Source organism: Salvia hispanica, chromosome 3, assembly GCF_023119035.1.
Source record: "Salvia hispanica cultivar TCC Black 2014 chromosome 3, UniMelb_Shisp_WGS_1.0, whole genome shotgun sequence".
Lineage (NCBI taxonomy): Eukaryota > Viridiplantae > Streptophyta > Magnoliopsida > Lamiales > Lamiaceae > Salvia > Salvia hispanica.
Genome location: NC_062967.1, coordinates 11,085,395 through 11,113,321, shown reverse-complemented (window position 1 = coordinate 11,113,321; position 27,927 = coordinate 11,085,395). Strand labels below are relative to the sequence as shown.

The following is a 27,927-nucleotide window of genomic DNA, read 5'->3' as shown; positions in this document are numbered from 1 at the left end:
TTTTTACTTTTTGTCTCATCTCAAAAGGTTATGCCCTTCCTCTAATGTAATAAATAATAACCCCTTCCCCTTAAGTCGCTCATTTCTATGCATTGCTATTCCAAAATATTTCGAATTGCAGTTTTTGGATAGTTCTATTTCTCTCAAAATTCCAATATTGTTTAGGATAGACTGAATTCAGCAAATATATAAGGGATTGTTCTTTGCGTCACGCCTCAATTGTTTATATTAATGAGTATTACGTCAATATAACAATCTACATCTATTCCATTCCCAAAAATTCAACTGTTTCGCTAAAATCAAAATGCTCAAAACACAATTGTGATACCCAAAATTTCAGCAAAAAAGGCAAAAATCAGCAATAAAAATGCAGCAAAACACAAAGGCAGCAAGAAACAAGCCTAATAAAAGGCGCCCCTCTTTCCTCGGCCAATCAGATCACAGCATGCAAATGGACTGCCATCTAATTATTTATTCTAATAATTCAACATATTTGAATTTTAAAAAATTACTTTCACCACTTAAAACTATCAGCCAAGAACTTTACAAATATGAATAAAATTGTGGAATACAACTTTCTCACCAGGAAAAATTTCAACTGGAACTACACTCTATGCCGCTGAATGCGGATTCAATCTTGAAAAAAAAAAGTCAAGTATTAAAATGTTAATGACACACAAAGGCACAATTCCTCACATATACAAGGATGAAAACAATTAGGGTCAGGCTCATAAGATGCTCAACCAGCAGCAGTTGTACACAAGATGCAACGTATCCGAGTATCATCGACACTGTCATCATCGTCATCATTGTCATCACCGTTGTCACTATAATACTGGAGGTTGTCCCGGGGAGGGGGAGTTGCTGGCTTCGTTTGTCTGCTAATCGAAATGATGGAATCCGAGAGACACGTCTCGTGGTATGCGTGGCAGCAAAAGAAAGCATATATCGCCACATCCTGTATAGAGAACGGATCGAAGCAAATGCAACACCTTGCGCCACACCTGCTTTTTGACTTGACCTCTGTGGTTCTGACGCTGACAGATCTCTTGGCTGGCTGAGAGGCACTGTTTTTATTGTTGCTTTTGTTGTGGGACTCATCTTCTTCGTTGCCCAAGTATATAGCTCGCCTTGCTTCCTTGTAGCACTTGATCAGCAAGTTAACGCAATCTGCCTGCACATGTATCACGGGTAATATATCAGTCATGTTACCTGAGTCGACCCTTCGAAATGCGAGTGGATATTATTACCTTCAGAATATCGTTACATCCATGTCTGAGAGAGGTTTCAGTCCTGTAGTCAGTGATGATTTTCACCAGACGGTCTCGCAGCCTGAAACAAAATGCAATTCACTTCAGTGCTTTAGTAATTTAATAAGAGTAGAAGTGAGTGCCAATGGTTAAACTTAAGCACTTTGACTACACACGTGCATTTCAACTAATGGAACAGATAAATATGCGTTTATCCATGGATAGACCCCGAGCCAAATTTGAATAAGAAAATTTGGAACCAACTCACCGAGGTATCTCCAAACCATTGGGCACCCTGTTTACAATATACAGGGGATCAAGATTGCCAACAGTATGCTCCAATAATACCCCAACCTGCCAAAGACGAGACCAAGCAAAGAACTTATAGCTTTTCTTGGAGTAAACTCTGTGTTTCATTGATTAGCAAACTAACTTTACAACTTACCATCTCAGGTTTGTTCATACACTGCTTAATCAGCTCTTCCCAGAGTTCATCATCGTGTTGATTACTTACAAATTCTATGGCCTGCAAAAAATATTGGATACTCAATCTCAACTCTGCTTCAGAACTCTTTCAAATATACGAGTATCAAGGTGCGCACCTCTTCTATATCACCCAATTTATTAATGATTACTGTCAATGCTTGTTTTGCATTTCCCATTCTTCCAAGGATGAAAACTTGCTCTTTCAAAAGTCCTCTTTTGACACAAATTTCATGAGCCTGAAATGAAATTTCAAATTGGTCAGAGACAAGAAGATAAAACGGTCAAAGAGAAAGTATTCACTTCCAGATTATACCTTTTCCAATGTATAATGCTGACTACTCCGTAGAAAGGGAAGCAGCATTTTTGGGTCATAATCAGCATACAGTTCAACCTGTTGACAACCATCAGAAATGGAACCAAGTTTTAACAAACAAATTCTACTAACGAAAAGTCACATTATGTGTCGTCACTTATCAGGCAAGCAAGAAATAAAGCAGAGCAGAAGCCCTTTAAATATGCAAGTAAGCATAGAGAAACAGATCTACAAGGACCCAAAACTCCTTCCTGATTTACTTTACATCATTCATGATGAATGGATTCACGTTATCAGCAGCAAACATTTTACCTCATGGCCAAACAGAAAACTCAACCAGAGAAGAACCAGATTCAGAACACCAGTAAAAATTGAAAACCAAAAGAAGTTGGATAACACATAACAACAAGACAAACTTTGCCGCCTACTTGTTTAAAACCACAGTACAACTCATAAATATCAGGGGGACCAGAAGTCCATTCAGGGTAGTCTAAGATCCTTCAACAGAAATATCACCAGAAGCGAAGTGATAATTAAAGACGGCAGAGGAACTAGGGGGCTAAACTAAAATCCCGAGTCAAGTATCAGTAATAGACCCCTTCTTATTTGGTATCTCATTTTTTATCAAACAGCAGGGAAGCCTACAATATCATCTTTTGCAAAAATGTAATCTCTTTCACATTCCACATGGTTTTAAGTATTAACAAAGTTTGTCGCTTCATTGGGAGTCTGGCGAGGACCTTGGAGGAATGAACCTGGCCAGGCTGGCCTTCAAATTCACTCTCATCCTTATGATGAAAAGTTGATTAATGCCAATGACAGATTACTGATTAGCTACTATGCTTTCTAAGTGAGCATGAACAGTAATATATATAAACACACCCATCAGGTAGTTCCATTTTCCACATACCTGCATGTCATGGAAATCCCTCCCAGCATGAGGATTTGACTCAAACAATGAATGCAAGTAGAGATGTAAAAACTGTCGGTAATCACACTTGGTCTTTGCAGCCACAAGTTGTGAAACTACATCAGATGGGCTTACGATGTCCCTGTGATGGATAAACAGTGAAATTGCACGTTTACAGTCTATCATCATCAGCTGGGCAACCTGCAAAACCAGATAAGATCGATCAAAAAATGTGACAACTAAAACCATTTAGATCAGGTTACAGTTGTGGTTTGGAATATTGTATGCAGTGCATGCATTCACATACAGTATGCAATGGCATCCGTCTATATTCAAAGTATTGATTGTAAACATGTAACCTTTCATAACTTTACGAAAGAGGGTTCTATCTTTATTCATAAGAAAATGAACAAGTTCAAAGATGATTCAATTTTCATTCTAAGCCAGGCATTTCTGGCTAATGCAGCTAACATGAAACAAAATCACACAGTGGTACAATTACCTTTTCACGAATGCCATCATGCAAATTGTGCTTTTCAATGAAGTCGAACAAATCCGGCTTCATAAGCTGAACCAGAAATCAAAAGAATTGTAAGGAAGCGCTATGGACAATAAACTAGAAACTATAGCAAAACCATTCTTCTAACTGCCACATTACATTCACTCCAATCCACTAAGGACTATGAAGTAAACTGGTTATAAATTAAATTAAATATAAGGGCAAACCAATTACATCGGCATACAAGCTGAACGCCTTCTCATATTGTCCATCAATCACATACAACTCGGCCAGAGCCTGAGATGAAACAACACCGCATAAGATGTAAATACACCAATGTCTGCAGTAATTAAAAAATATCCCAGATAAAAACCTCTCTGAGAGCATCAGTTGATGATGAAGTATTTAGCTGTGGTTCTATAGCTGAGATAACAGGCGAAGCCGAATATATATTATGTGGCCAGGTTCTGATAATAGACAGGAGATCTTTGTGGAATGATGGATTCGTCGCCAAAGCAACAAGAGCAACCTAGAGAAAAACATATGTTTCAAGCCGCAACTAACTGTTTGACATGACCCAAAAACAACTACACAGATTTAAGATCGAATGTAAGAACAATAAAAGAGTTACACACCTCGTATGCAGTGTCGCGTAACCTTGGATTTTCTGTTGGTATGTATGGAACCAATACAGGAAGCTGACGGAGGTGAGCGAAATGGAAAACCCACCTACATCAAACAATCATTACATTATCAACTGAGCCATTGCAAGGTATATTCATGCAAATGTATGTAAATATGTATAGTACCTTTCCCATGCAGCTGATCCTCGCAGTAGTTTGGGACAGCGAGAAGCCGCTTCAGCATATTTATGTTCCACAATGAGACTGTCAAGATATTTTAATTTTACCTGTTTGAATCAAACAAATTATAATATACATCTGGAACTAAAACTCAAAAAACTAAAAAGGTTTTACAAATCAGCTTATATAGCACCCTCAAATTTTCATTACAGTAGAAAATTTGATGGTATAGCTAATGAACAAACATAATTTTTGCTGCAAACCAAGTTCTTATAAATATTTCATTATTAAATTACTGATGCATAAATCTTATACACAAGTCAATCAGTAAAGAAATGAAAAGGGAAGTGCAAGATTCAATGCAAATATAGAATAGAACAAGAAAATTACCAAAGTAGGAAAACATCGTTTATTGAACATGGAGGAAGCAAGGAATTTCCAATCACACGAATTGAATGTAGGACTTATACAGGCATATGAATCTTGATATTTTAAAAATCCAGGAAAACAGGAATAAACAGACTACCTCCTCATGAAGCTCACTTCGACCCTGACCAGCTTCTACTGCAGCCAAGGCTTTCTCATGGCACCCATGCTGGAGTAGCCAAGATATGTGATCTTCAGTATCCCTAGCATCCCAAATTTGAGTAAGCTTATCTAAATGGAACCATTGTATGTGAAAAATCGTATCGAGTTTATAAAACACTCCCTCCATCCCACCATAAGTGAGGTGCTTCTTTTTTGGCACTCATTTTCGCGCTTCGTTTTTGCTTCTCTACATTATTCTCTCTCTTACTTTACTCTCTCTCCACTTTAACTAATTTATTATCATTTTCCCAAAATGAGTGCAAAAAAGTAGTGCATCACTTATGGTGGGACGGAGGGAGTATAATATTGTCTATGTTTCTTTAGATGTAGACTTAGGAAAGAATTATGGCTACACCAGGGGAAAATGGTTATAAGACAATATCTTTTTGAAGAAGGGAAAAGAAAGAAAAGTGGAAAGCAAAGGAGAATCAGTCAGGAGCATACATCCCTCAACAACATGCAACCACAAAAAAAGGCATCCTAAAGGAGATAATTTCAGAAAGTAACCTCCCTTTTACTGGCCATCTCCTCCCTCCCAGATATAAGGTTCTAAGAGCTCAACATCCTTAGAGTCCCATGAAACTACCCAGAAATATATATGCAGATTCAACAAGAACAAGCACCGGCGTTTCAAAAATATGAAACGAAGGGGTAAAGTGAGAATATAACACTATGCATCAAATGTTTCATACTTGCTTGCAACCTTAGGCTTCTAGGAGCTGGTAAGGCTAAGCTAGCAGGAGAAATACGCATGCTAAAACTGACATCTAAATAGCACATTCATTTATATTGCTCAGTTTAACTTTTCAAATCACATCCTTCGCTTGATTATTCTAGTTCGTCATGTTAACTGAAATTCAGCGCATATCCATATTTTTCAAAAGAGAGAGTCAAAAAGAAGCAGAAAGGGTTCCCTTCGAAACTTAATCTTATACTCGCATGAAAAAACAGAACCGATGGTAATATCCAATTCAAGTCAGATGCGGACCTAGGCTTAGCAATGACTACATCCTTGGGGGAAACAATATAGTACAAGGGTTCATTTCCAGCAGCCCATTGACCACCTGAATAACTGCTACCTGCATCAAGTGCATATGTTATCAGCTCCAACATCATATCTTGTTCATCACTATTATGACTACAGCTGGTAAGGAAATAGAAAAAGATACAAATTTTCTCTACAGAAGTTGCAACAGCATGTAACAAATAGCTTTACCTGAGAAAGGAGAATGTGCAAGGGAATAATCTTTGGCCTTGTAATGCTCAAAGCCATGTATTGGCAGTGCATCAGTCGACAGTTCATCATTGTTCCGAGTGACAACTCGTACTTCAGGTCTCTGAGCATTTCCCTATTATATGCAACAATCAGTAATTTACTTCACAAGGCAATGAATGGTAAGCATTCACAATGGGATTTATCTAGAGAGAATGAAGACAGACTTTATATCAAAAACTATGCAGTAAATCTCCCAAAGATCAGTTAACTACAATCAATTCCAAAATGGCAATGTTAGGAGAGAAACTCATAAAATAAAGCTCTATCTGAAACATCGCATTTTATTCCCAAATAAAGGAGGCAGTAGAGTGCAATCAGATATGATAAGGAAGTAAAGTGTTTGAACTATTTATGAATCGGCTCGAACACCAGAAGAAGAAATTATGCACCAGAAGGATGTCACCTAGGGAATTAATCTACTCTATAACATTTACAAAGCCATACTTTGAGAGAACTTCCAAGCACAACTGAAGTCCTACATGGTTAAATTATCAATATAATTTTATATTTGCAACTGTGTGGAGCTAAAGATACCAGAAAAAATATGAATCATAATTTCTAATAAAACAAGATGGAATCAAAATTGAACAAGGAGAAAGAAAAGATCATCTACCCTCTCCTGCACATGGAACACCCACCAAAAGATGAGAATAAATCATCTTCCCAGAAGAAGTTACCCTCTAAATTGATGCATAATCCATATTACTGAAGGGCATAAAAATGATAAACGAGTAAAAGTAAATCGACTAGGAAACTCAATCAGGATACTTGAGGCAATACCTGACGTGAAGGAGTAGCACTGCTGAAGTCCTTCTCCCCATCTTCTTCCACAGGGACATATGCTAGAATAACCAAAGAATCACCAAAGGGTGCAATCCCAGAAATGAAATAGCTGGTTTGAAAAGACGCCACAATATCCACCTTATTCAAGCTAGACATTTGCAAATTCTTGTAAGTTTCATTGGCTCTATTCTGATTGTTTCTTATTGATACTATTTTAATAGATGTTCCCCATCCAATGACTAGCAAATTGTCATCCTGAATGAAGTGTAAAGTATGTGTAAGTACTTGGCTACAGTTTTTGTTTCTTCAAACCATATCCGCCAAATTTGGCTTATCTCCATAACCAGTATTCACTTACCTGCCAAACTAAATGGGGAAGCAGCAGCTCGGGACGTGGGCTTCCTCTTGGTCTTTCTATGAATGTTAAACGTTGATCATTAGCAGCATCATAAACTTTTACACCAGCGTCATTAGCCCAGGCAATGAGACTATTTCTCCACTTTACTGAATGAATTGGGCCTTCACCAGAGTGCAGGACCTAGGACAAGGAAAAAATTCAAGAAAGATTAATGTTTTAAATATTTTCCAGGGTTATTCGGGACAGCATGCGAATTAACAAATCAGGAAGTAAAATAAACCTGGTCTCGATAACCTATCCATTTCTTCACGTTATAATATAAATGGCCAGCTAAACCTCCAGTAACAAATCTTCTGGATGCTTTTCTCACGTAATCCGGGTCTAAAGCAATTGCCTTCATAGGACGATGATACTCAAATTTCAATCTTTCCTCAGTAAAAAGGCTATTTATTACAACAGAACCATCATCGGAGCAGCTTCCAATATATTCACCTTCGATATCGAAGCAAAGATCGTTAACTGCAGCAGTATGAGCAATGAATTCTTTAACCTGGAAAAGAAGAAATCGTTAGGAAAGCAACAAACAACTCACGGTTTGAGAAATATAAGGGTGACAAATGAGTGGGGGGGGGGGGGGGGATTAAACAAATCCATATCCACCTGAAAAGGGGAATACTAACTTACTCATGGCAACACAGTTGACATATGTACAAAATGGTAAAGACTGAAGATACAACTGTTCATTCTAATTCACGTGCATAGTCTCACTCGATTAATTGCAGCGAGAAATAAGCTGGATATTACATGCAACTCTGGAAGCATTTTTGCAGTACATTTGCTACCTCAAATGATAAATAATCCATTCTATTGATAATCTATTTAACTACCAGAGCATCTTAATCTTATACTAACAAAAGCAAATTTATTAGCATTCCATTGAGAATCCTGAGCTACATTACCCAACCATTTCAAACCAGTGCATTTAAAGCATGAAGTGGGACATTTATATCAACAAAAAACAGGGAGTCCTGCACTTGCAATACAGATTAACTAATATAGAAATTTTGCGCATCCAAATATTGTGTCTCTAAAAATTGCAAAATACCAACTTCTACAATAGCTATCAGAGCTTCTTTACATTCCAGCTTTATCTACTCAAAACTTCAAAAAACTACTTCAATTGACTCTTTGATCATCACAACAAAAAGAGGACACGTCAACACCAAGATCTCAATTTCAATCCAGTCTCCCCAGGAAGATCACAAGAGCCCCCAATTTCAAGGCAAAAAGAAGAAAAGCTTATAAAAGCAATGAAATTACAGAATTCAATCGAAATATAGGATCGTAAATTCGAGCAGAGACTCACTTGATTCCCGAGGAAATCGAGAATGTGGACGGAGCCGGAGTGAGTGCCGAGAGCGATCATGCGCTCGGAAACGGCGATGCACGAGGCGGCGTCGCTCTGTAGGAGAGTGGGGACGCTGCCGCCCATACGCTGGTACTTGAGGCGCGGCTCCTCCTCTTCCTCCTCGTCGGAGTTGTCTTCTTCAGATTCCTCTTCTCGCTCGTCATCGCCCTCGATTCCGTTCTCCTTCGCCCACATTCTTTGGAAATTTGAAGTTTATAACTCTGAGAATTGAATGATTGATTGAAGAAGTGTATACGACAGATGAAGAAGAAGATGCTGGTCTGAATTTAATTTAGTTTTCGAGAATTTATTTTTAAATAGAAAATGGGAGTAGAATTAGGTATCGGATATTTTATTTTAAAAGAGTTCTAAATTCAGATTATTTTTGGGTCAAAATTTTATAAGATGGTATAGTAAATAAAAAACTATAGGCAAAACACATTCTTAGGTCCTTATACTTTAGTCAAAATGTTAATTAGGTCCTTGTACAATTTTTTCGTTTTACTGGGTCCTTATACTTTTCACAATATTTTTATCAGGTCCTCGTACGATTTTTCGTTTTAGTAGGTCCTTATACTTTTATCATAAATTTCATTAGGTCCTTGTACAATCTTTTATTTTAGGGACTTTTTTACATTTATCTTGGATAATAATATATATTTAATTAAACTTAATGAACTTTTTAATATTTCATTATTTAACTTAGCATAGTCTATAAAGATAATATCATCTTGTTATCCAATAATCTCAATAAGTTGTAGAGAATAATAAAAAGATTAATCGTGATGATTGAAGATTAAAATCGAAGTGTTTTTTTAGTATAACTATCCGAATTTTCAATTGATTATTTATATTTATATTGAAAAATACGTTTCCCTGAATATTCATAATCATAAGATAAGTTAAATAATAAAATTAAAAGGTTCATTAAATTTAATTAATTAAATATAAATTATTATCTAAGATAAAAGTAAAAAATATCTTAAAATAAAAAATTGTATAAGGACCTAATAAAATTTATAATCAAAGTATAAGGACCTATTAAAACGAAAAAATTGTACGAGGATGTGATGAAATTTATGAAAAAGGTATAAGGACCTATTAAATCGAAAAAATTGTACGAGGACCTAATGAACAATTTGATTAAAGTATAAGGACCTAAGAATGTGTTTTGCCAAAACTATATTCAAATTTAATAAAGCATCACTGTATGTATAATTTGATCTCATAATAACTAATTAGGAATATACATCCAATAAATACAACAATCGTACCATATTTACTTAGAAATAATAACAATATTAGTAAAAATAATTTACCAAGGCATACGAATTGGCTATGGAATAACATAATCACACATCGATATATGTTTGACCATATTTCAGAAAAAGTGAATTACAAAAAGGATATTGAACAATATAGGGTACATATTTGAGATACTCCATGAAAATAAAATGAATTCGTGGTACCTAGATAAAATTTAAATTCATTTAACAAACATTTTGACATTTTCTATCTCATAATTGACATTTTTTTTATATCACATTCTCTCTTTCTTATTTATTTTACTAATTTATATCTTTTCATTCTTTTCTCTGTTCACTCTTCCAATTTATTTACGAGTATCATTTTTCATATTGTGTTTATTTCTTATTTATTTAATTTAACTTTTTTAAAATTACAAGTTATACTTCACGTAAATTAATAGTTTGACACACTGAATGAAAAATAATACTAGGAGTATACAACTGAAAAAAAAAACAAATTTCAATTTGTATTATTGTTTATATATAAATTCAATTATTTGTATACATTTTTTATCAAAATTTAAGATCGTTATAGTTAATACATTATTATTAATTATAGATATTTCTAAAATTATATAATATTATTATTTATTATAATATATTTTTAATAAAATTAAAATATGATATAAATTTAAATTTATTTTTGTTGTATATTATTTTCATTCATTATTTTTAAATATCGATTATTGGTGAAGTATAACTGATAAATTTAAGAGATATAAATGAAATAAAAAAAGAAAGAAAATAGAGAAAAGATAAATTGGATGGTAGAAATCATAAATAAACTGGAATGTCGTGGAAATATGAAAGATATAACTTATAAATATATTTTATATAAAAAGAGAAATAAATACTTTAGTTGTACTAAAATACCCCTCAATGCAAAAAGAAGAAATGGCAAAAACATCCAAAAATAATGAAAAAGTACTCAAAATGAATTAAAATATTGTTCAAGTACTTCATATGTGATTTATTTTAACGAAGTACCTCAAATATAAATATTATAACGTGTGGATATCATTTTTGTGATTCACTCTTTTAAAAAATTTAATAAATATAATTATTACTCCCTTCATTCCACTATAATTGAAACGTGTTTCTTTTTGGGCCGTCCCATTATAGATGACACATTTCTCTTTCTAACTTTATTCTCTCTCCTACTTTTTCTCTCTACTTTTTGCTCACTCCTATTTTATCTATTTATTTAATCACTTAACACTATTTCCTTCGTCCCAGATAATTCGGTCCAGTATTTTATTTTAGGCCGTCCCACATAATTTGTCTCACATCACTTTTACCGTTTTAGGTAGTGGACTCCATATTCTACTAACTCATTCTTACTCATATTTTATTATAAAACTAATACTTTAAAAGTAGGACCCACATTCCACCAATTTTTTTAACTCACTTTGCATTAGATTTTTTAAAATCCGTGTGGTTATAGTGTTCCAAATTATCTGGGACGAAGGGAGTATTATCTAAAAATCTGTAGACAGTAAAAACAATAAAAATGTATCACATGTAACGAGACGTATAGAATACTATTTATAGTATCAACTATCCAGTACAATGAGTGAGAAATTAAAACTAAAAAGTTCACTAATCCAAAATTATTTGTCCATTTATTCCCACTGGAAAGTAGAAATAATGCATATATGCGGAGAGGTCCACCGCAGCCAAAGAATGATTGGTACTTATGGCTATTTAACCATACCATAACATGTGCCATAACTCATAAAAAAGCAAAACATTAGATTGAAATACAATGATGAGGTGAAGAAAAATACAAGAACTAGTGCAGAATCTGTCTGGAATAGTTACTTATCATGGCTTTGAAAACTGGTCTTGATTGCAATAATGGGCATATAAATATTGCAGAAACAAAAATAAATATTTCCTCTATGTTATAGAAAAAACTCATTTATGACAAGAGTTTTAACGTGTAATTTGACAAAGTAAAAGAGAAAAAGTAACTGAAATATATAGTAGAGTAAAGGCCAAATGTAGTCCCTAACATATGACCGTTTTATCAATTTGATCCTTAACATTATATTTTGAATTATTCGATCCCCAACATTTAAAAATGAGCTGAATTCAGTCCTTTATTGGACGGCTCCGTTAAAATTAACGGTCAACAGCCATCTAAGCTATTTTGACTGGATTAAGATTAGATTAAATATTTAATCTTTTTCTAATTTTTTTTCTTATTTTTTTCTTAGGGATTGGGATAGCGGTAGAAATCCTCCGGCGACGGCAATTCTTCATTCCATTTCGAAAACCAATTTGAATCATTTTCCCTCATTGTCTCTCTATCTACAAAATCCCTTCCCTTTTATGCTAAAAATTCCTTCTCATAAAAAAGGATTCTTGGCTAAAAAAATGGCAGATTTAAATCTGGGATTGGGGAAATCTATGGAGTTCAAGAGAGAGATACAAGGGGAGGGGGCGTTATCGCTGAGGAGGGTGGCTTATCGCCGCCGTGCTGGACTTCTAGGGGGTGCTGCTGAGGGGATGCACGTGACCACCACGATATAGAAGGCCTTATTTATTCTTTGAGATGGGATTTGGAGTCGGTCTTGTACCGGATGGCCTAGATGAAACCCAAGAGAAGATCAAGGAGCAGAGGGAGGGGAATCAGGAGGGCGGCAGAGGTGGGGGCGTGCGGCGGCATAGGAGAAGCGGATGAGGAGGGCGGTAGACTGGAAGAGGAAGAAGAAGAAGATGCAGAAGAGGTGGGAGATCTCCTTGCGGGTGGCGTCGATTTGGGTTGAGGATGAGCTCCTCCTCTTTGAGCCACTGCTTGAGGAGGAGTTTGTGAGTTGGGTTATCGGCGATCTAGTGGAGGGATCATGTGTTTGCTTCAACTAGAGAAGATGATTTTGTGTTGGGAGAGAATTTGTACTTCAAACATATGGAAAAAAAAAAATTAATCTTGCCCCTAATTTAGTCAAAATAGCTTAAAAACCGTTGACCGTCACTTTTAACGGAGCCGTCTGAAAAAGGACTAAATTCAACTCGTTTTTAAATGTGGGGGACCGAATAATTCAAAACGTAATGTTAGGGACTAAATTGATAAAACGACTATATGTTAGGGACCACATTTGGCCCTTACTGTATATAGTATAGTAGTGAGGCCTATAAATAATAAAATAAAAGAGAATGAGAAAAAAGGTTAATATAAATGAATATTGTTTGTTTGTATGAGACAGATAAAAATAAAAATATAGCATATTTCTATGAGACGAGGGAGTAAACAGAAGTAGTAGCTCATAAAGGGTTAGATTTTCCCAATTTTTCAAAATTTACGATTTTGTGCTTAGCTGACTATTTTATGCAAGCTGGTTATGCTATAACCGATTGGTTTTTGGCTCCTCCCTAGATTTCCACTTGTTATTTACTCAATTAAATACTCTCCATCCAATAATAATTAAGAATAAATCGCTGTGTGTATTATATGGATTTTGATGAAAATTAGCTTGTAGATATTATGAATTCAATTTTAATAAATTATTGGCTCTTGGACAAGTCGTTATGGAAACATTCTGCATGTATAACAAGTAGGCCTGGGCCAGATCGGTGTATTCATATGGGCCAATTTTATAGGCCCAGTCTATATAACACTAGGATCCCCAAAGCCTTCAAAGTTAATTGGCACTCCACATGCCTTCTCGTATAGTATTACTGTATTAGTATTAATCATTTATATGATCACGCGTTAAAATTAAATTTGACATTACTACTACGCCATAATTTATTTAATTCAAATCACTAGTATACTAAACTCTTTTTTTAGGGGAAGTATACTTAACAAAACACAAATATCTTGAAATACCATCAATAACAAAATTGTGTACTCCTACAATATTATTTTGTGTAATGGATAGATACATTGGATAGTCATCAAGTCATGTATACGAGCGCATATATTCATCGGTTAGTGATCGGATTAAGATTAAAGCCTATGGTATATCCTTGCGCTTTTCTATTATTCCACAATTTACAGTATAATCAAGAAAATAATCATGCAAAGGTACCGTAGTTTAAAAACTCTTCTTTGGGTGAGATCCGATTCCAAACAAATACACATAAAATATAAAGCCATATATAGCTAGACTTATGAATTTGATAGACGTGGTTATGAATTGACCAGGGGTAGAATTTATGGATAAAGATCCAATCTTAATTGGACGGGTGTTATATAAAATCAAAGTTATGTGATGTGACCTCTCAACTAATTTAATTGATCCTTACACATTGAATAATTAAAACAAATTATTACTATTAAAGATGGATATCGCGCAATAACAAACGAAGTTGATAAAATGCAGACTTTATTAATTTCGTATAGTTTCGTTCTCGACCTGCCCTAATTTGTTTCGTTTGGTCTCTTCTTTGCTTCTAATTATGTTGTATGATTGCAATTTGTTTGATTTGAAGATTAACTAACTGATATTTTGACCAAATTAAAGTAGTCGATTCTATAGTAAAAGTTTTTGACAAGTATCAGAAATTCTATTACTCTGACTTATTGGGGAATATTAGAATGAAGAAAAGAAACAAGCCGAAGATTCAACTATATTAAAAGTTTAATTTGACTTAGTATGATTGGTTTGTAGTTAATTTATATTCTATGCAATGCAAAGCACAATACCGTTGTATTAAAAATTATAAGAATATTCTCCATATGAAATTCGTTTATTTTAGATACTCCTATTAATAATACCGTTGTATTAAAATTAGAAATAGAGTGTAATACACACAGCAAGTTGTGGTAATGCTTCCAAAATACTTGTGAATGAATGCAATTGATCGCGAAATGGTGTGGGGATGGAAAATATAAAATAATTTATTTTGTGATAAGGAATTCCGTGCCTAACTAATTATACATACATACATACATTCTCATGTCTCTACATAAAATATGTTCCAAATAGAAGAGGATCCTATGCAAGTTTTATGTATATGGACAATCAAGAGAGAGTGACCTGACCAAATTTAGAGGGAGAAGATAGTGCCACACTTCCCGTCAGATTCGGAAGATGCATCCTCTCATTTTGAGATTTCAATTTCTATAACAATCTCTATTCATTTATTTGTAGTAAAAATAAGTAACGAGGTTTAATTCATGAGTTAATTAATAAATATTTAACTTTTTTCAGTCACATATATACGAGGGGCAAACCTTGCTATTATAGTAGATAAGTACAAATTAAAGTTCATAAGAAAAACAAATCCAACAATCCAACAACTAATTGGCCATAACAACTGATCAAGATCAAGTCTTCGTAATAATTTGATATGATCATCGCAACTAGATTCTAATCATATGCCAATAATCATGCCAAAATATGATAACTACGCACTAGATATAAAAAAATTGTACTTTAATTTCAGTTTAAAAAATCGATAAGCTTAAATTGAAGTCATTACATATAGCTCTTTTCTTGCAATTGGTTGGAACATGAAAATGAATTTTTGGAAACGTTTTATTACGTTTGGGCAATTATTGATGTTTATCCTTGAAAATTTGGCGTTGCAACTGTTTTTGGTCTATAATAAGTTTGTAAGTTGTAACTGTATAGAAAGGCAGATAGAAACAAAAGAAAGCCATATATTAAGAGTCAGCCCTATTTATGATTAAGTAGTCATAAAAATGTGCATATATACATGATTAAACTTTTTAGATATTTTATATTTAAGTATAATTAATTTAAAATTAATTAATATGTTATATAATTATACTTCTACGATAATTTAGCAAAAAATCAATTAAATATTTGCATACTAGATATTACGGGATATATGGATATTTGTCAAATTGGTACAATTCGAATCGATCAGATCAAATCCTTTTTTATGGTATCTTTCAAATATAATGCGTACAATTTAGTATGGAAATAATATAGTAGTAGTAATTAATAATAAAAATATTTTAAATAAAATCGGTCCCTATAATTAGGAGTACAATGTATTTATGCATATCTATGTTTATTATATCCGATTAGAAGTTCTCTTTTCAAATGATTATCTTAATAATTAATTATTATCATCCGTGATTTTCATATAATCTAAATATCTAATATGATTTGGACACCTTTTCATGATTTGTTTTAACTCTAGGCGATACATTTATTGAAGTAGGAATTAGGATAACAACGAAATGAAAAGTCATTAAAAAAAAGGCGGTGATGGATCAAGCCCTCACAGCGCAGTGAGACTAATAAATCTCGAAGACATATATTGTTGCATGAGAAGAAAGGAATTTGATTGTACTCATTTAGATACATACAAATATCCTGGTATTTATCACCACCCTATTATTCCGCAAGATAAAAATTACTACTCCTATATTAATATTACTGTACTTCTCAAACTCAAACTCTGCCATCATCCCTTTTCTTCCCCACAAAAAAGCAACAAAACATCTCCTCTGAAAAATGTCCCAACAACATTCTAGTACTACAAATCCAGAAGCTGATCAAAATCCCGAGGAGGGCTACGAAACTCCGACGTCGGAGGAGCACAAGATTCCGCCGGTGTGTTTGAGGCGCCCTCCTCCGGCTCCAAAGAGGTGGAAGAGAAGTTATATGTATACAAGAATTAGCATTGGGAAAGTGGTGTTGAGTGGTAAAATTGTACCGGAAAAGGAAATTAATGCTTTCTTCTCTCAATTTGAATCTCCGCCTGAGCCTGAGCCTGAACCAGTATCTGGCTCCGAGCCGGAGCCAGACCACAGTTCAAGTTCCAAGAAGATACGTTCTGATAAGTGAATTTTTTTACTACTCCTTTTTAGAAGAGAATAGAGGTATGCATATTATTAGTCATTTATTTTATTTTTTTGTGATTACTTATAGAAACGGGTATATATTTTTCGGTTTATTTTCATTAAGTGTGAATGTTTAGGAACTGAATTATATATGCATCGACATTAATTAGGTGTGATTATTTACACTCCAATTACCAATTACTTGCTACATCCTCTATATATGTTTGAAGAAATTTGCATATTTTTCATTTAAATATTGTTAGTAATTTCTTTATTTTTTCTTTGCCGTATGTGCTGATTCTAGGAACAGTTGTCATGATTGAATCCGAGTTTTGGAATGAATAAAGCATTGTTCAAACTTCAAACTTGGGAAATTTCCAAAATTACCACCGATTTTTGAAAGGGAAAACTTTAATGATCTAAAAAGGCACTTAATTAAGATTACAGTTTTCTTTTCTTTTTTTTTTTAATTAATTTTAGAGGTGGTGGATATGGTTAAATAGAGAGGAGAGAGATTAAGTGATGATAAACAAGAGCTACGCAAGAAAGGAAGAAAAATGAAGGTAAGGTTTGAAAAAACAGAAGCACATGCAGGATCGGAATTGGTTGTTAGTTGGTGTAGTATTATTACCTTCCACGCGTTACATCGGATTCCTATTGTGTTACATCCAAAACCACTCTGTTTCTGGCTACGTTAGTCCATCCACTATGGATGGACACTTTTTTTTTTTTCCATTAGACTTAAAATTATCGGACTAAAAATAATTAGAAAACGAGATAATAATAAAATTAAAAAATGCGATGAGACCAAATATTCGTTGTATTAATGGATACCGGAAAATTCTACAACGAACATTTTATAAAAAAAAACATATAAAAATACCGCCACCATCTACTCGGTGACGGAGTCGGAATCATCTGCCTCTTCTTCGTCGCTCACTCCCCACGGCGCCGCCGCCCCTGCCCCAGGCGCACCCGGCGCCGCTGGACCAGTCAGCCCCAGATCCTCTCTGATCCTACACATGAGCTCATAGTATATCGCCTTGGTGATCGGGTCGGTGGCCGATTCGTAGAAACGGCAGTTCTCTTGCAGTTGTTTCATCAATTGCACATTCAGGTTCCTGTTCAAGACCACATGGGCCCCATGGTCCACGGACTGAGCTCCAGAAGGCGCCTGCGCGCTGCGCGATCCAGACGCGGGCGCCGAGTAGCGGGAGGAACCTGCAGACATTCGGGCGCTGCGGATACTGGCCTTCTGCCCCGGAGGGCGTGAGCGCCTAGTGTGTGTATCAGAGGGCTTCTCCGTTTGGGCGTCGTTGAGGTTGGTTGATTGTCTGCCGCTGCTGCTGCTGTAGTTTCCGGTTCTATTGCGTCTATTGCGCTTCGCCCCGTGACTTCAGTCTCCTCTGCACAAATGGACTTGAATTTCGGGCAGTTCTCGAGAACGAGAAACTCCTCCCAGTGGGTGAACTTAGGCTTCCATAGCGCGTTGTATTGGGACACAGACAGAGCCTTCACGTCGGCTTCGTTGCGGCCACTCTCAGCGTTGAGAAGGTTGTTGCCGTAGATGCATGCGAACTTCCTGGTGGGCGTCAGAATCCTCCCAAACTTTTTTCGGATCTGTTCCGCGTCACGCGGTTTGGCGCCTCTCGGCTTGAACTCATTGTAGGTCAACAAAACGCGCTTCCAAAAGCCCATCTCGGTCTGATCGGTGCCAACACAGGGGTCTGATGTGACGTCATCTCATGCCCTCGCCACAGCAATCGACTCGTCTTTGGTGTAGTGCCCACCCCGACTCGCTACCGCCGCTGCCATCCCCATCGCCGTCGCCGCCGCCCCTCCCCCCACCGCCGTCGCCGCCGCCCCTCCCACCACCACCGTTGCCGCCGCCTCTCCCACCACCGTCGTCGCCGGAACATCTCGTCGGCGGGGTCTCCGGTAGGCCCGGACTACCGCCGCTGCCGCTGCCATCCCCGTCGCCGTCGCCGCCGGCCCTCCCCCCACCGCCGTTGCCGCCGCCCCTCCCACCACCACCGTTGCCGCCGCCTCTCCCACCACCGCCGTCGCCGGAACATCTCGTCGGCGGGGTCTCCGGTAGGCCCGGACTCATCAGCCCCATCATCTGCTCCAGTGTGAACCTATCGAAATCAGACAAAAGAGTCTGGGTGCGCTGGAAAGAGTGAGAAGGGGTATCCGAACGCGGATGGTTGGGCGAGTCCATAGTGGGTCGATAATCTCCGAATGCCGAACGACCCAAATTCCTCTGATGAGATGACTGACCACGATATTGGGTTTGTTGCCACGGCGGGATGTCGGTGACCACGACTGGAATGGAGGGTGACTGGGACTCGATCCCCGGGGGGTGGGACTCGATACCCACAGCTGAGATGGCTGGGAAGAAGGATAGTATCCGTATCCCGATTCTTCCGTGCCGGGTGAATCTTCGTCTATCTCGTGCATTTGGTATAAAATTCTGAAGAGTGAAATTGGAGGTGGAGTGAAAATGGGCGTGGAGTGAAAAACAAATTGGTGGGGTATTTAAATAAGCCAAAAAAATAATTACAAATTCGAAATAAAAAAAAATTAAAATAAAAAGCGGCGACCGCCGCGGCGGTTTCGCCGCGCAATAGATAGGCGCGGCCGCCGCCGCGCTTCTCTCTCCTCCGGCTCGTCCACGCCGCCTTCGGAGCGAATGCCCTTCCACCCCAACAAAATCGTCCGCCTCCGGAGCGGACGCGTCCTCCGCAGTAGCCCGCCGCGGCTAAGCCGCGATGGGGGCGGCCGGCGCTCCGCCCCTATAGTGGATGCTCTTAATCTACTAATTTTAAGGAAACTGATTTCAACCACACCTGTGTGTGAAAGCATCATCTTAATTCATATAAGTAACTGTAATTTTATTCAGATAATAATATGGTCAAACATTGAAGTTTTATTAGATTATTTTCTCTATATTGTAATTTGAGATTTTTAAGGTTGGCTTGATTTTACATTTAGTTAGTTAATTTAGTTAACTAATCACAAAAAAAATCCCTGCTCCATATTTTTGAGGCTGGCTTGGTTCTACATTGAAGTTTGATTAGATTAATTCCTGCAATATATATTTAATTTTTTTTTTGGGGGGGATTACTTATAGAAACGGGTTAGTTGCTAGTTGCTACAGATGTTTTTATTTTTATTTAGTTTTTTGTTTGTTTTTAAGGAACTCGTTAGTTGCTACATAGGTTTCGATGATACATATTGCATGATTTTTTGTTCTAGCTATATATATAGGAGTGCTATATTTTCACTTGATTGCTAAACTTATTTCATAAGTATATAGTAGTAATATGGTACTGATACAATCATACATGAAACGATGAATATGAATATATAACTAAAAAAATTATTTTCATGATATATATCTTTCAATACTAATAATTAAGAAGCTTGTAGTTTCAAGTTTTAACAATACGAAAATACTAAGTAAGTAACACACACGTGTAAATAAGTTTTGTTGATAAAAGTTTTGTAAAGTTTGGTCGTGTGGGTCAATTGTGAGAGCCGTACGTTTTGAAAACTAAAGCAAAAAATAATTAAATATGGACGATATGATATGCTTGTACATGTTATATAATCTACTTATCTATAAAAAATAGTAATTCATTTTTCTATTTAATTTCATTTCAAATTTATTGCTCCCTCCCTATTAGAAAGTCCTGCACAAATTTTAAGATAAGAAATTAATACAAAAATAATAAAATGTAAATCTAATTTTTATATGTAAATTTTATAGTACTGTATTAAAAAGTGAGATGAGATTGTGTCTGAAATTTTGTTATATTTTTCATTTTTGCGCGCGTTAACCAATAAGATGAATCTAGACACTTGATTTTGTGTTCAGATGATTTGAAAACATAAAGTTTTGGGTTTGTGAGTGTTAGGAGAAAAAGGTAATTAGGTCATCAGTGCACAGCACATTGTTACCACGTAGCAGTTACAAGCCCGACGCGTGTTATCCACTGCTTGCGTCGCCGCTCCTCTTTTAAACATGCACCACCACCACACATCATTCAACAAAATGGCACCGAAAAGGCGGGCGGTGGTGACCGCCAAGAAAGTGGTGGAGGAAACCGTGGAATTGGTGGTCACTCCATCAGAAGGCGATGAGAGGAGAGTGAAATTGGTCTCCTCTACCAAAACAGCCAACGAAAATGTGGAGGTCGTCACCTCCGCCCTCACCGCTCCTCAAGATGAACCGGAAAAGGCTCCCACGCCGCCTGAAACACCGCAGGCGGAGAGGACAGTGAGGCCGAAAAGGAAGGCGGAAGAAGGAGCGAAGAAAGCGGAGAAGAAGAAGCGGAGGAAGAGAGGAGGGGAAGGGTACAAGACGTACCTGTTCAAGGTGATGAAGCAGGTGCATCCCGATATGGGGATATCGGGGAAGGCGATGGTGATTCTAAACAACTTGATGGTGGACATGTTCGAGAGGTTGGCGGAGGAGGCGGCGCGGCTGCACAAGTATACGGGGAGGCGGACGATGTCGTCCAGGGAGATTCAGGGCGCTGTGAAGCTGGTGCTGCCGGGGGAGTTGGGGAAGCATGCCATTGCTGAGGGCACCAAGGCTGTCACTAATTACATTTCTTATGTCACTGCTCACTAGCTTATTCCACTCTACTTAAGTATGTCAGTATGTGTAAGTTTAGTACCAGTTGTTGTTAGGGTTTGTTTAGTTTGGAGAATGATGTATTTAGGGGATTTAACTCTTTTATATGTACTGTTATCTCATTGCTCCTCTACATTTTACTTGTGTCTTGCTTTTGGCATCACATTATATGATTTCATGGCAGGAATCTTTTAACCATCGCAACATTAATCACACACCAAACTTGATCCTAACTAGCCTATCAAGATAATAAAAATGTGAGGATGAAAATACCATTCGGCATGGTTCTAAGTTAGTACACTCCTAAATCCTATAATCTAAGGCCGGGGGAGACCAAATTTTTTCATAAATTAGGAGTCAATTTGAATTGGTAGTCTTTATAGTAGAATCTATAACTGTTATTAATATAGGTATTTATAATAAATATGTGATTGTAGTCTTTCCACCTTTTGGCATGAAGCCACTCTAATTTTTTTTTTTTGAAACTTAGCTTAAAATTGAATTGATGGCTTTTTAAAGCTAACTAGTTGTCCTTTTTTGGGTTGTGATTGGTTTAACCCTTCAAAATGTCCAACAATGGCCAAAAGGCAAAAGTCATCATTTGTAAATTTATAAATTTGAACTGGGAAGTCATCATTTGATTAAGGTTGTAACTAATTTGGGAATAACCTTAAAATGAGTACCATCATCGATAAATAATGATTAAACTGATTTCATATGGAGTAATAAGTTTACAACTGTAGGAGGAAATGTATTTGGAGCCTCAACTGAAGGGAGCTGGAACAACCAGCTGAACCGCCTCATGGATGACCCGACCTTGTAATTCTTCAAAATCATCTGCTGAAGAAAACACAAATCCATACAAGTTCAGTTCTAGTGTTAAACGGAACGAACATCTCATCTTAATGGAGATATGGTTACCTAGTGCAGGAAGGATTTGCGCGATTCAAATCCTTTGCAGTTTATACATGCATCTTGAGTTTCCTTTTCGTCACCGGGCGAAGTAGGCGCGGACAGCCTCTACTGCCGGGGCACAGCACATTGGACACTTTCCCTTAGACTGGACCAGATTTTCTGCACAATTTGTACAGGTGCACATGTGCCCACATCTGCATAAACAACATCATATTTCACATCATCAAGATTACCATACCTAATTGTGAGGCAGGTTAATCTTGCATACCTGTAGAGCAAGGAGTCAATTTTACTGTGCTGACATAGGCAGCAAATTCCTCTCTTGACATGATCCCATTGAGATTCATCATGAACCTGGTTGTCCTTGGCTACATCTGCATCACATAGTATCATTAAAAGGTTAAGTGTGCAGAGACAGAGAAACAAAACAAGCTAATATTGGGATAAACTAACCTCCTGAAGAGACTGGCCTATTTAAAGCTGCAGAGACCTCTTGATGAAACGACTGCTGCAACTCTATTTGCATATCCATGCATGCTTCCAGCATACCTTGCATATTGTTCAACCCTTGCTGAAGCCTAGCCATGTGCATTCTTAACTCATTGATGACCTCCCATTCCTGACAATCATGTACAGAAAGATATGTCAGTGGCATGAGTAGAAGTATATGATTCAACAAAACAGGAAGGACCATTGTTGGAAAGGAAGATTTTATAGCATGTCAGAAGCAAATCCAACGAAGTCTGGAAAAAGGTCGAAAATCTTAATCAACATACACAATGCCATCAAGAAATACTTATGCATGAGCGAACAAGATCTGAAATGAAATGTATGCATGCAATAACAGAATGGAATTAATTATGAACACTAGTTCTTTAACTTACTGTTCCAAACTGCTGATTTAAGTAATGGCGTGCCAAATCTGTAGCCTCCAAATCATCATTCCAAAGTTGTTGTGATGTCTCAAAAAGTGTTGAAGACTGCATAAATGGGTTTCTCTCCGCACTTTCAGATGGAGCCAGAGATTGCTCATGATCTAGCTGTTCAGGGTCTTCCTCAGATTGAGGATAAGATGCATGCTCCAGCCTTTCTACATGAGACTGTAACACCTGATTCAGGCTCTCACGGAAACTGCTATGAAGAAGACTAGATACACGTCTCCTGAAGCAAAAATCGACAAGTTGTTAGCCGAAACACCTTCATTAAATGTGGGATATCATTTTGAATAAAAAGTGATTAGATAGTGTACCGGCTGTAAAGCTCCCGTAGTTCCATACTATTAGCATTATCATCATCAGGGAAATAAGTTGTGTCAACTTCTCTAACAGATTCTCCGGCCTCACTATAAGGGATGTCTAGCCAACTGTCAATAGCCTCTTGAAAATCATGGCTCGGCCAGTCATGAGTTTCTTGCATCTGATCTTGCTCTTCAACATTGTCACCAGATGGTCCAGGAAATGATTGATCAGAGTCTCTTTCAGTAAATGCAACATTATTTACATTCTGCCTGATACTTTCCTCAGTCTCAGTCACCGACACTTGAGATTCTTCATCCAAAGCACCATGTGAATCAAATACCTCATTTATGTTTCCTTCGAAAGCAGAAGTACTATCATCTACTACACGAACAGAAGTTTCAACATTTATGGAATCATAAGAGGGTCCACTGCAATTCAAGTCTGCAGATTCGAACTCAGATTCATTACTAAAAGTAATGTTTATATCTTCATCTCCAATATGACTACACGCTCCATGCTGTCTTGCTTCAGTTGCAAAAACTGACTCCTTTACACTACTAGCCCTTTTAGCACAGACGGACACAACATCTTGACTTCTTTCATTAACAAAAACAGGTTCCTCCGCTTCATCAATTTGTACTTCAAGTTCTTGCATATTCCTGTTCCCATCTGCGGTGGTACCTTCCAAGTCTGCAGCAATCTGATTTCCAGTATCTCCCCTTTCAATGCAAGTAGACTCAGCTTCACCCTTATTTCCATCATTAGAACAAGAATCACACTCAGCATTATTTACTACAGCAGAACCAGTGTTGTCCAACTTGGAGAGGAATCCTTCCCTGCATAAATTTAAGTTAGCAAACACCTCAGACCTGACTTTAAAAATTAGATAAGAAAAGTTCTGTGACTTGTTCCAAGACAGAAGGCGCAGTTATACATCTTAAATGGAGAGTTAAAAATACCTAAGGTCGGAAACTGTTTGTCTTTGTCTAAGAAAACCCAGTTCAGTAGCAGCCTTTGAAGAAGGTCTTTCCTCCCCGACTAGTCGTTCATTTCTTAGGAACCTACCTCTAAGAAGTGCCTGCAAAGTGGTTCAAAAATTAGTTATAGCACATTGGATTCTGAAAACAGTCAATTCCTAATCAAATATGGAAAAGTATTCTGTGTTCAAAAAAGAAAAACCTCAACAGTCTAGCATATAGGCTAAATCATCTATCTTGCTCTTTGTCAAATGTAATGAATCAATTTTGTTTCTGAGGAGAGGTTTTCAGTTGAAATGTGGCATGGAACGTAAATAACTCCAAGTAAAGATCGAAGAAGGCAAATGACTATCTTTACAACATTAATAATTCATTGCAACACACGAAGATGCAGGGTATCCGAAAAGGCTAGATAATTGAGTAGGCAAACTTTCACTCAGTAGGAAATCACCTACTGCTTAGACATAATATATCAAATACCTGAATGCGATTACGGTGAGCAAAATCAGACACAGGTTTCTGCTCTGACAGGCTTAGAAGTTCTCTTTTTCTTTCGCTTTGAGCCTTCGAAAGAAGGTCTTGAAGAGTTTGTCTCCCACATAACCTACGAAGGGGCCTTCGTGTCCCAATCTCTGGATGATTAACTACCAAACCACCACTTGAATGGACAGTTTGAGACCCAATTTCAGCCGCTCCCGCTCTAGATGAGGCGCAGACACTTCTCTGCTGAGTAGTATTTTCTGCCCGCTCCCACAGAATTTTTACCCTTTCAGATTCAATACCACTGACACATCGTTGTGCATGGTTTTTACGATTGGATCCATATGATGGATCACCCCTAGGACAACTATTCATCCACCCTTGAAAAATTTGCCTCACCCTTTCCCTTTCAACTTCTCCCAACTCACTAGATTGCTCTGATATCACACTGTAATCATCATCATGCTCGGTATCTGAACCACTAAAGGCTTGGTTTTCAGACTCATAAGAAACTGGAGAGAAAGCATCACCGTTCTCACTCCCATCTCCAACAGACGTGCGTATGCTTCTGCACTCCGAATCAGAACCGTTGCTATGTTGCCTTGACCGGTATGATTCACTCAAGACGTGTTCGCCTTCAATCTCCCGCCACATCTGCAAGAGCGTGGATGCCCTTGTGCTACGCTTACAACGGTCATCACCCCATCTGCCCGAATCTCTTTTCTGCGACTCAACGATGAAGGACCGAGGAGCAAAATCCGGAACATTGCGTAAACCGGCAACAGCCATTTCCAGACCTGTTGTCACTGTCAATGCAACTCACAGGTTTGGTATCTCCCACCTCAATGAAACTAGTCACTATTTTAAACCACTTCTAATAATCACAGCCAATAATCATCCTCAGCTATTCCACCAATAATCACACAATCAAACAATGCCTACAGAAGATCTGCGGAATGACAAATTGACAACATATCATTATTAACATTCAAATACAAATTTCAAACTCAAACTAAAATTTACAAATTCGTAACCGCCCTGATTTGAATACAGAATCAACATATTGAATAAGAAAAACTAATAGGTTGGTTACTTGCAGATCCATCTTCTATTCTTCTCCTCACCAACTCAAACCCCCACCCCCCAACAACATCAATTGCTAAATCCTTAAACAAACATAATTCCAAAATCCTCAGCAACAAATTGGGAAATGCCAAAATTATTCACTGCATAAACAAACAAATTAACTATACAGTACAAAATGCGATCAAAAATTCAGATACAAACAAACACAATCCTCACCCCAGTTTTTGGCAGCAAATGTAATAGTAAATGGCACGAGACAAATAATATAAGTTGAAGTGAATTATATTTCACGAGTTAGAGAGAGGGGGGAATTTATGAAATTAAATAGCAACAGCGAAAAATTAGGGGGAGGGGACATGGCCGCGGCGCCATTAATTAACATACTATACTTGTTTAGAATTAAGTGATTAACATTCTTTCGTTTTCGAATTTTTGCCGTAACTCTAACGTCTCCTTTCTCCTTGACCGCCGCGTCTGCTAAATTACGGATTTAGCCCTTCGATGGCCTTTGTTTAACGGTAAACAGCTGATTATAATGGTAAATTCATTTAAATTGAATTTTAATTAAATTACCAAAAATAGGGGTTGGGACACCGTGTGATCTTCTTGTCATTTAGTATATCATTGAAAATAGTAATGTAACAATGGATTTTTGAAAGATAATAATACGATCTTTTTTGGGTTAGTGTTTTGAGTTACACATAAATTCGTGGCAGCAGATATCATCATCTAAAACAAATTTTATTCTTCGAAATGTTATGCATTGGCAGATTAAAATTCGGTATTTCTTATGAACTAATTAACAATATTGAACTATTATATAACTTGATATTTATGATCGCATACAAATATACAATTATTACGAGTGGTCACAGGTCATATTAGTAAAGGATTTGTGTGTGATTTTATAACTCTTTGTTATAAAATTTGTGTTAGGTTAATCCATATCTTTTATTGTATTGTATTGCACCATTATGCAACATCTTAGGTTGCATTTAGGCAATCTTAATCCATATCTTTTATTGTAGGGGTAACTGCTTTTAAAGTTACTAACTTTTCATGAATTCCGGTTTCTCCCACGAATTTTAAAAAGTTCGTGTAATATCACGAACTTTATTGTCGGTTGCCATTTTCCCATGTCAGGTTTTCCGGTCTGATTCAAACAGTTCGTTTCCTATTAAGACAATGTCCAAATTCTTTTATCTTACTATCGTTATCTTTGTCTTTGAAATAGCTTCGCATGGGTACCTTGTACGCCTCAATCGGAACTCGGATGAAGAAGTTATGGTCATTATGATAGTACAAGGTCGCACAAAGGTCGCAGCCTTCATCAAATGGCCATAACTTCTTCATCCGAGTTCCGATTGAGGCGTACAAGGTACCCACGCGAAGCTATTTCAAATGCGAAGATAACGATAGTAAGATAAAAGAATTTGGACTTTGTCTTAATAGAAAACGAAGAGTTTGAATCAGACTGGAAAACCTGACATGGAAAAATGGCAACCGACAATAAAGTTCGTGACATTACACAAACTTTTTAAAGTTCGTGGGAAAAACCGGAATTCATGGAAAATTGGTGACTTTAAAAGCAGTTACCCTTTTATTGTATTGTATTGCACTATTATGCAACATCTCAGGCTCCATTTAGATATACTTATAATAGGTTAATGAAATTTAAAAATTCACAAAATAAATTAATTTTACCATGGTATTTCATCCCTCCCCAACTAATTGTAGTTTTATTTTGTCATTTTAATTCTTTCCTCAATAGTGAAAATTAGTTCACTTAGTATCAAAAATTTAATTTTTAGGGTACGGATGGAGACTTCATTGAGTACATTC

General features: G+C 36.9%; 4 protein-coding genes across 6 annotated transcripts; 1 reads left to right on the top strand and 3 right to left on the bottom strand.

The window, feature by feature from the left end:
- Window positions 1-492: 492 nt before the first annotated feature.
- Window positions 493-8,962, bottom strand: LOC125214931 (vacuolar protein sorting-associated protein 41 homolog). The gene is made up of 19 exons (XM_048116164.1): window positions 8,633-8,962; window positions 7,547-7,816; window positions 7,267-7,446; window positions 6,906-7,163; window positions 6,066-6,198; window positions 5,838-5,928; window positions 4,788-4,890; window positions 4,268-4,368; window positions 4,094-4,187; window positions 3,832-3,987; window positions 3,693-3,755; window positions 3,462-3,527; window positions 2,960-3,160; window positions 2,050-2,127; window positions 1,853-1,972; window positions 1,696-1,776; window positions 1,519-1,604; window positions 1,251-1,332; window positions 493-1,174 (listed from the first exon to the last, which is right to left on the bottom strand). Exons 1-19 carry the CDS (start codon window positions 8,867-8,869, stop codon window positions 740-742), a joined length of 2,835 nt encoding a protein of 944 aa, XP_047972121.1. The 5' UTR covers window positions 8,870-8,962; the 3' UTR covers window positions 493-739.
- A 9,523-nt stretch (window positions 8,963-18,485) lies between these two features.
- Window positions 18,486-18,968, bottom strand: LOC125209260 (protein FAM98B-like). The gene has a single exon (XM_048108866.1). It carries the CDS (start codon window positions 18,966-18,968, stop codon window positions 18,486-18,488), a length of 483 nt encoding a protein of 160 aa, XP_047964823.1.
- Window positions 18,969-20,785: 1,817 nt separating this feature from the next.
- On the top strand, window positions 20,786-21,511 carry LOC125216396 (late histone H2B.L4-like). Its single transcript, XM_048118093.1, has one exon. It carries the CDS (start codon window positions 20,805-20,807, stop codon window positions 21,384-21,386), a length of 582 nt encoding a protein of 193 aa, XP_047974050.1. The 5' UTR covers window positions 20,786-20,804; the 3' UTR covers window positions 21,387-21,511.
- A 543-nt stretch (window positions 21,512-22,054) lies between these two features.
- On the bottom strand, window positions 22,055-26,442 carry LOC125211694. 3 transcript variants are annotated; one of them, XM_048111597.1, is made up of 9 exons: window positions 26,302-26,442; window positions 25,000-25,948; window positions 24,502-24,620; window positions 23,554-24,378; window positions 23,189-23,465; window positions 22,758-22,923; window positions 22,573-22,678; window positions 22,311-22,498; window positions 22,055-22,229 (listed from the first exon to the last, which is right to left on the bottom strand). In XM_048111597.1, the coding sequence occupies exons 2-8, from the start codon at window positions 25,786-25,788 to the stop codon at window positions 22,381-22,383; spliced, it is 2,400 nt and encodes a 799-aa protein (XP_047967554.1). In that variant the 5' UTR covers window positions 25,789-25,948; window positions 26,302-26,442; the 3' UTR covers window positions 22,055-22,229; window positions 22,311-22,380. The 3 variants fall into 3 exon arrangements, with proteins under 3 accessions (XP_047967554.1, XP_047967556.1, XP_047967555.1); XM_048111599.1 differs by having other exon boundaries at window positions 22,055-22,226; XM_048111598.1 differs by lacking the exon at window positions 26,302-26,442 and adding an exon at window positions 26,093-26,197.
- Window positions 26,443-27,927: the final 1,485 nt, after the last annotated feature.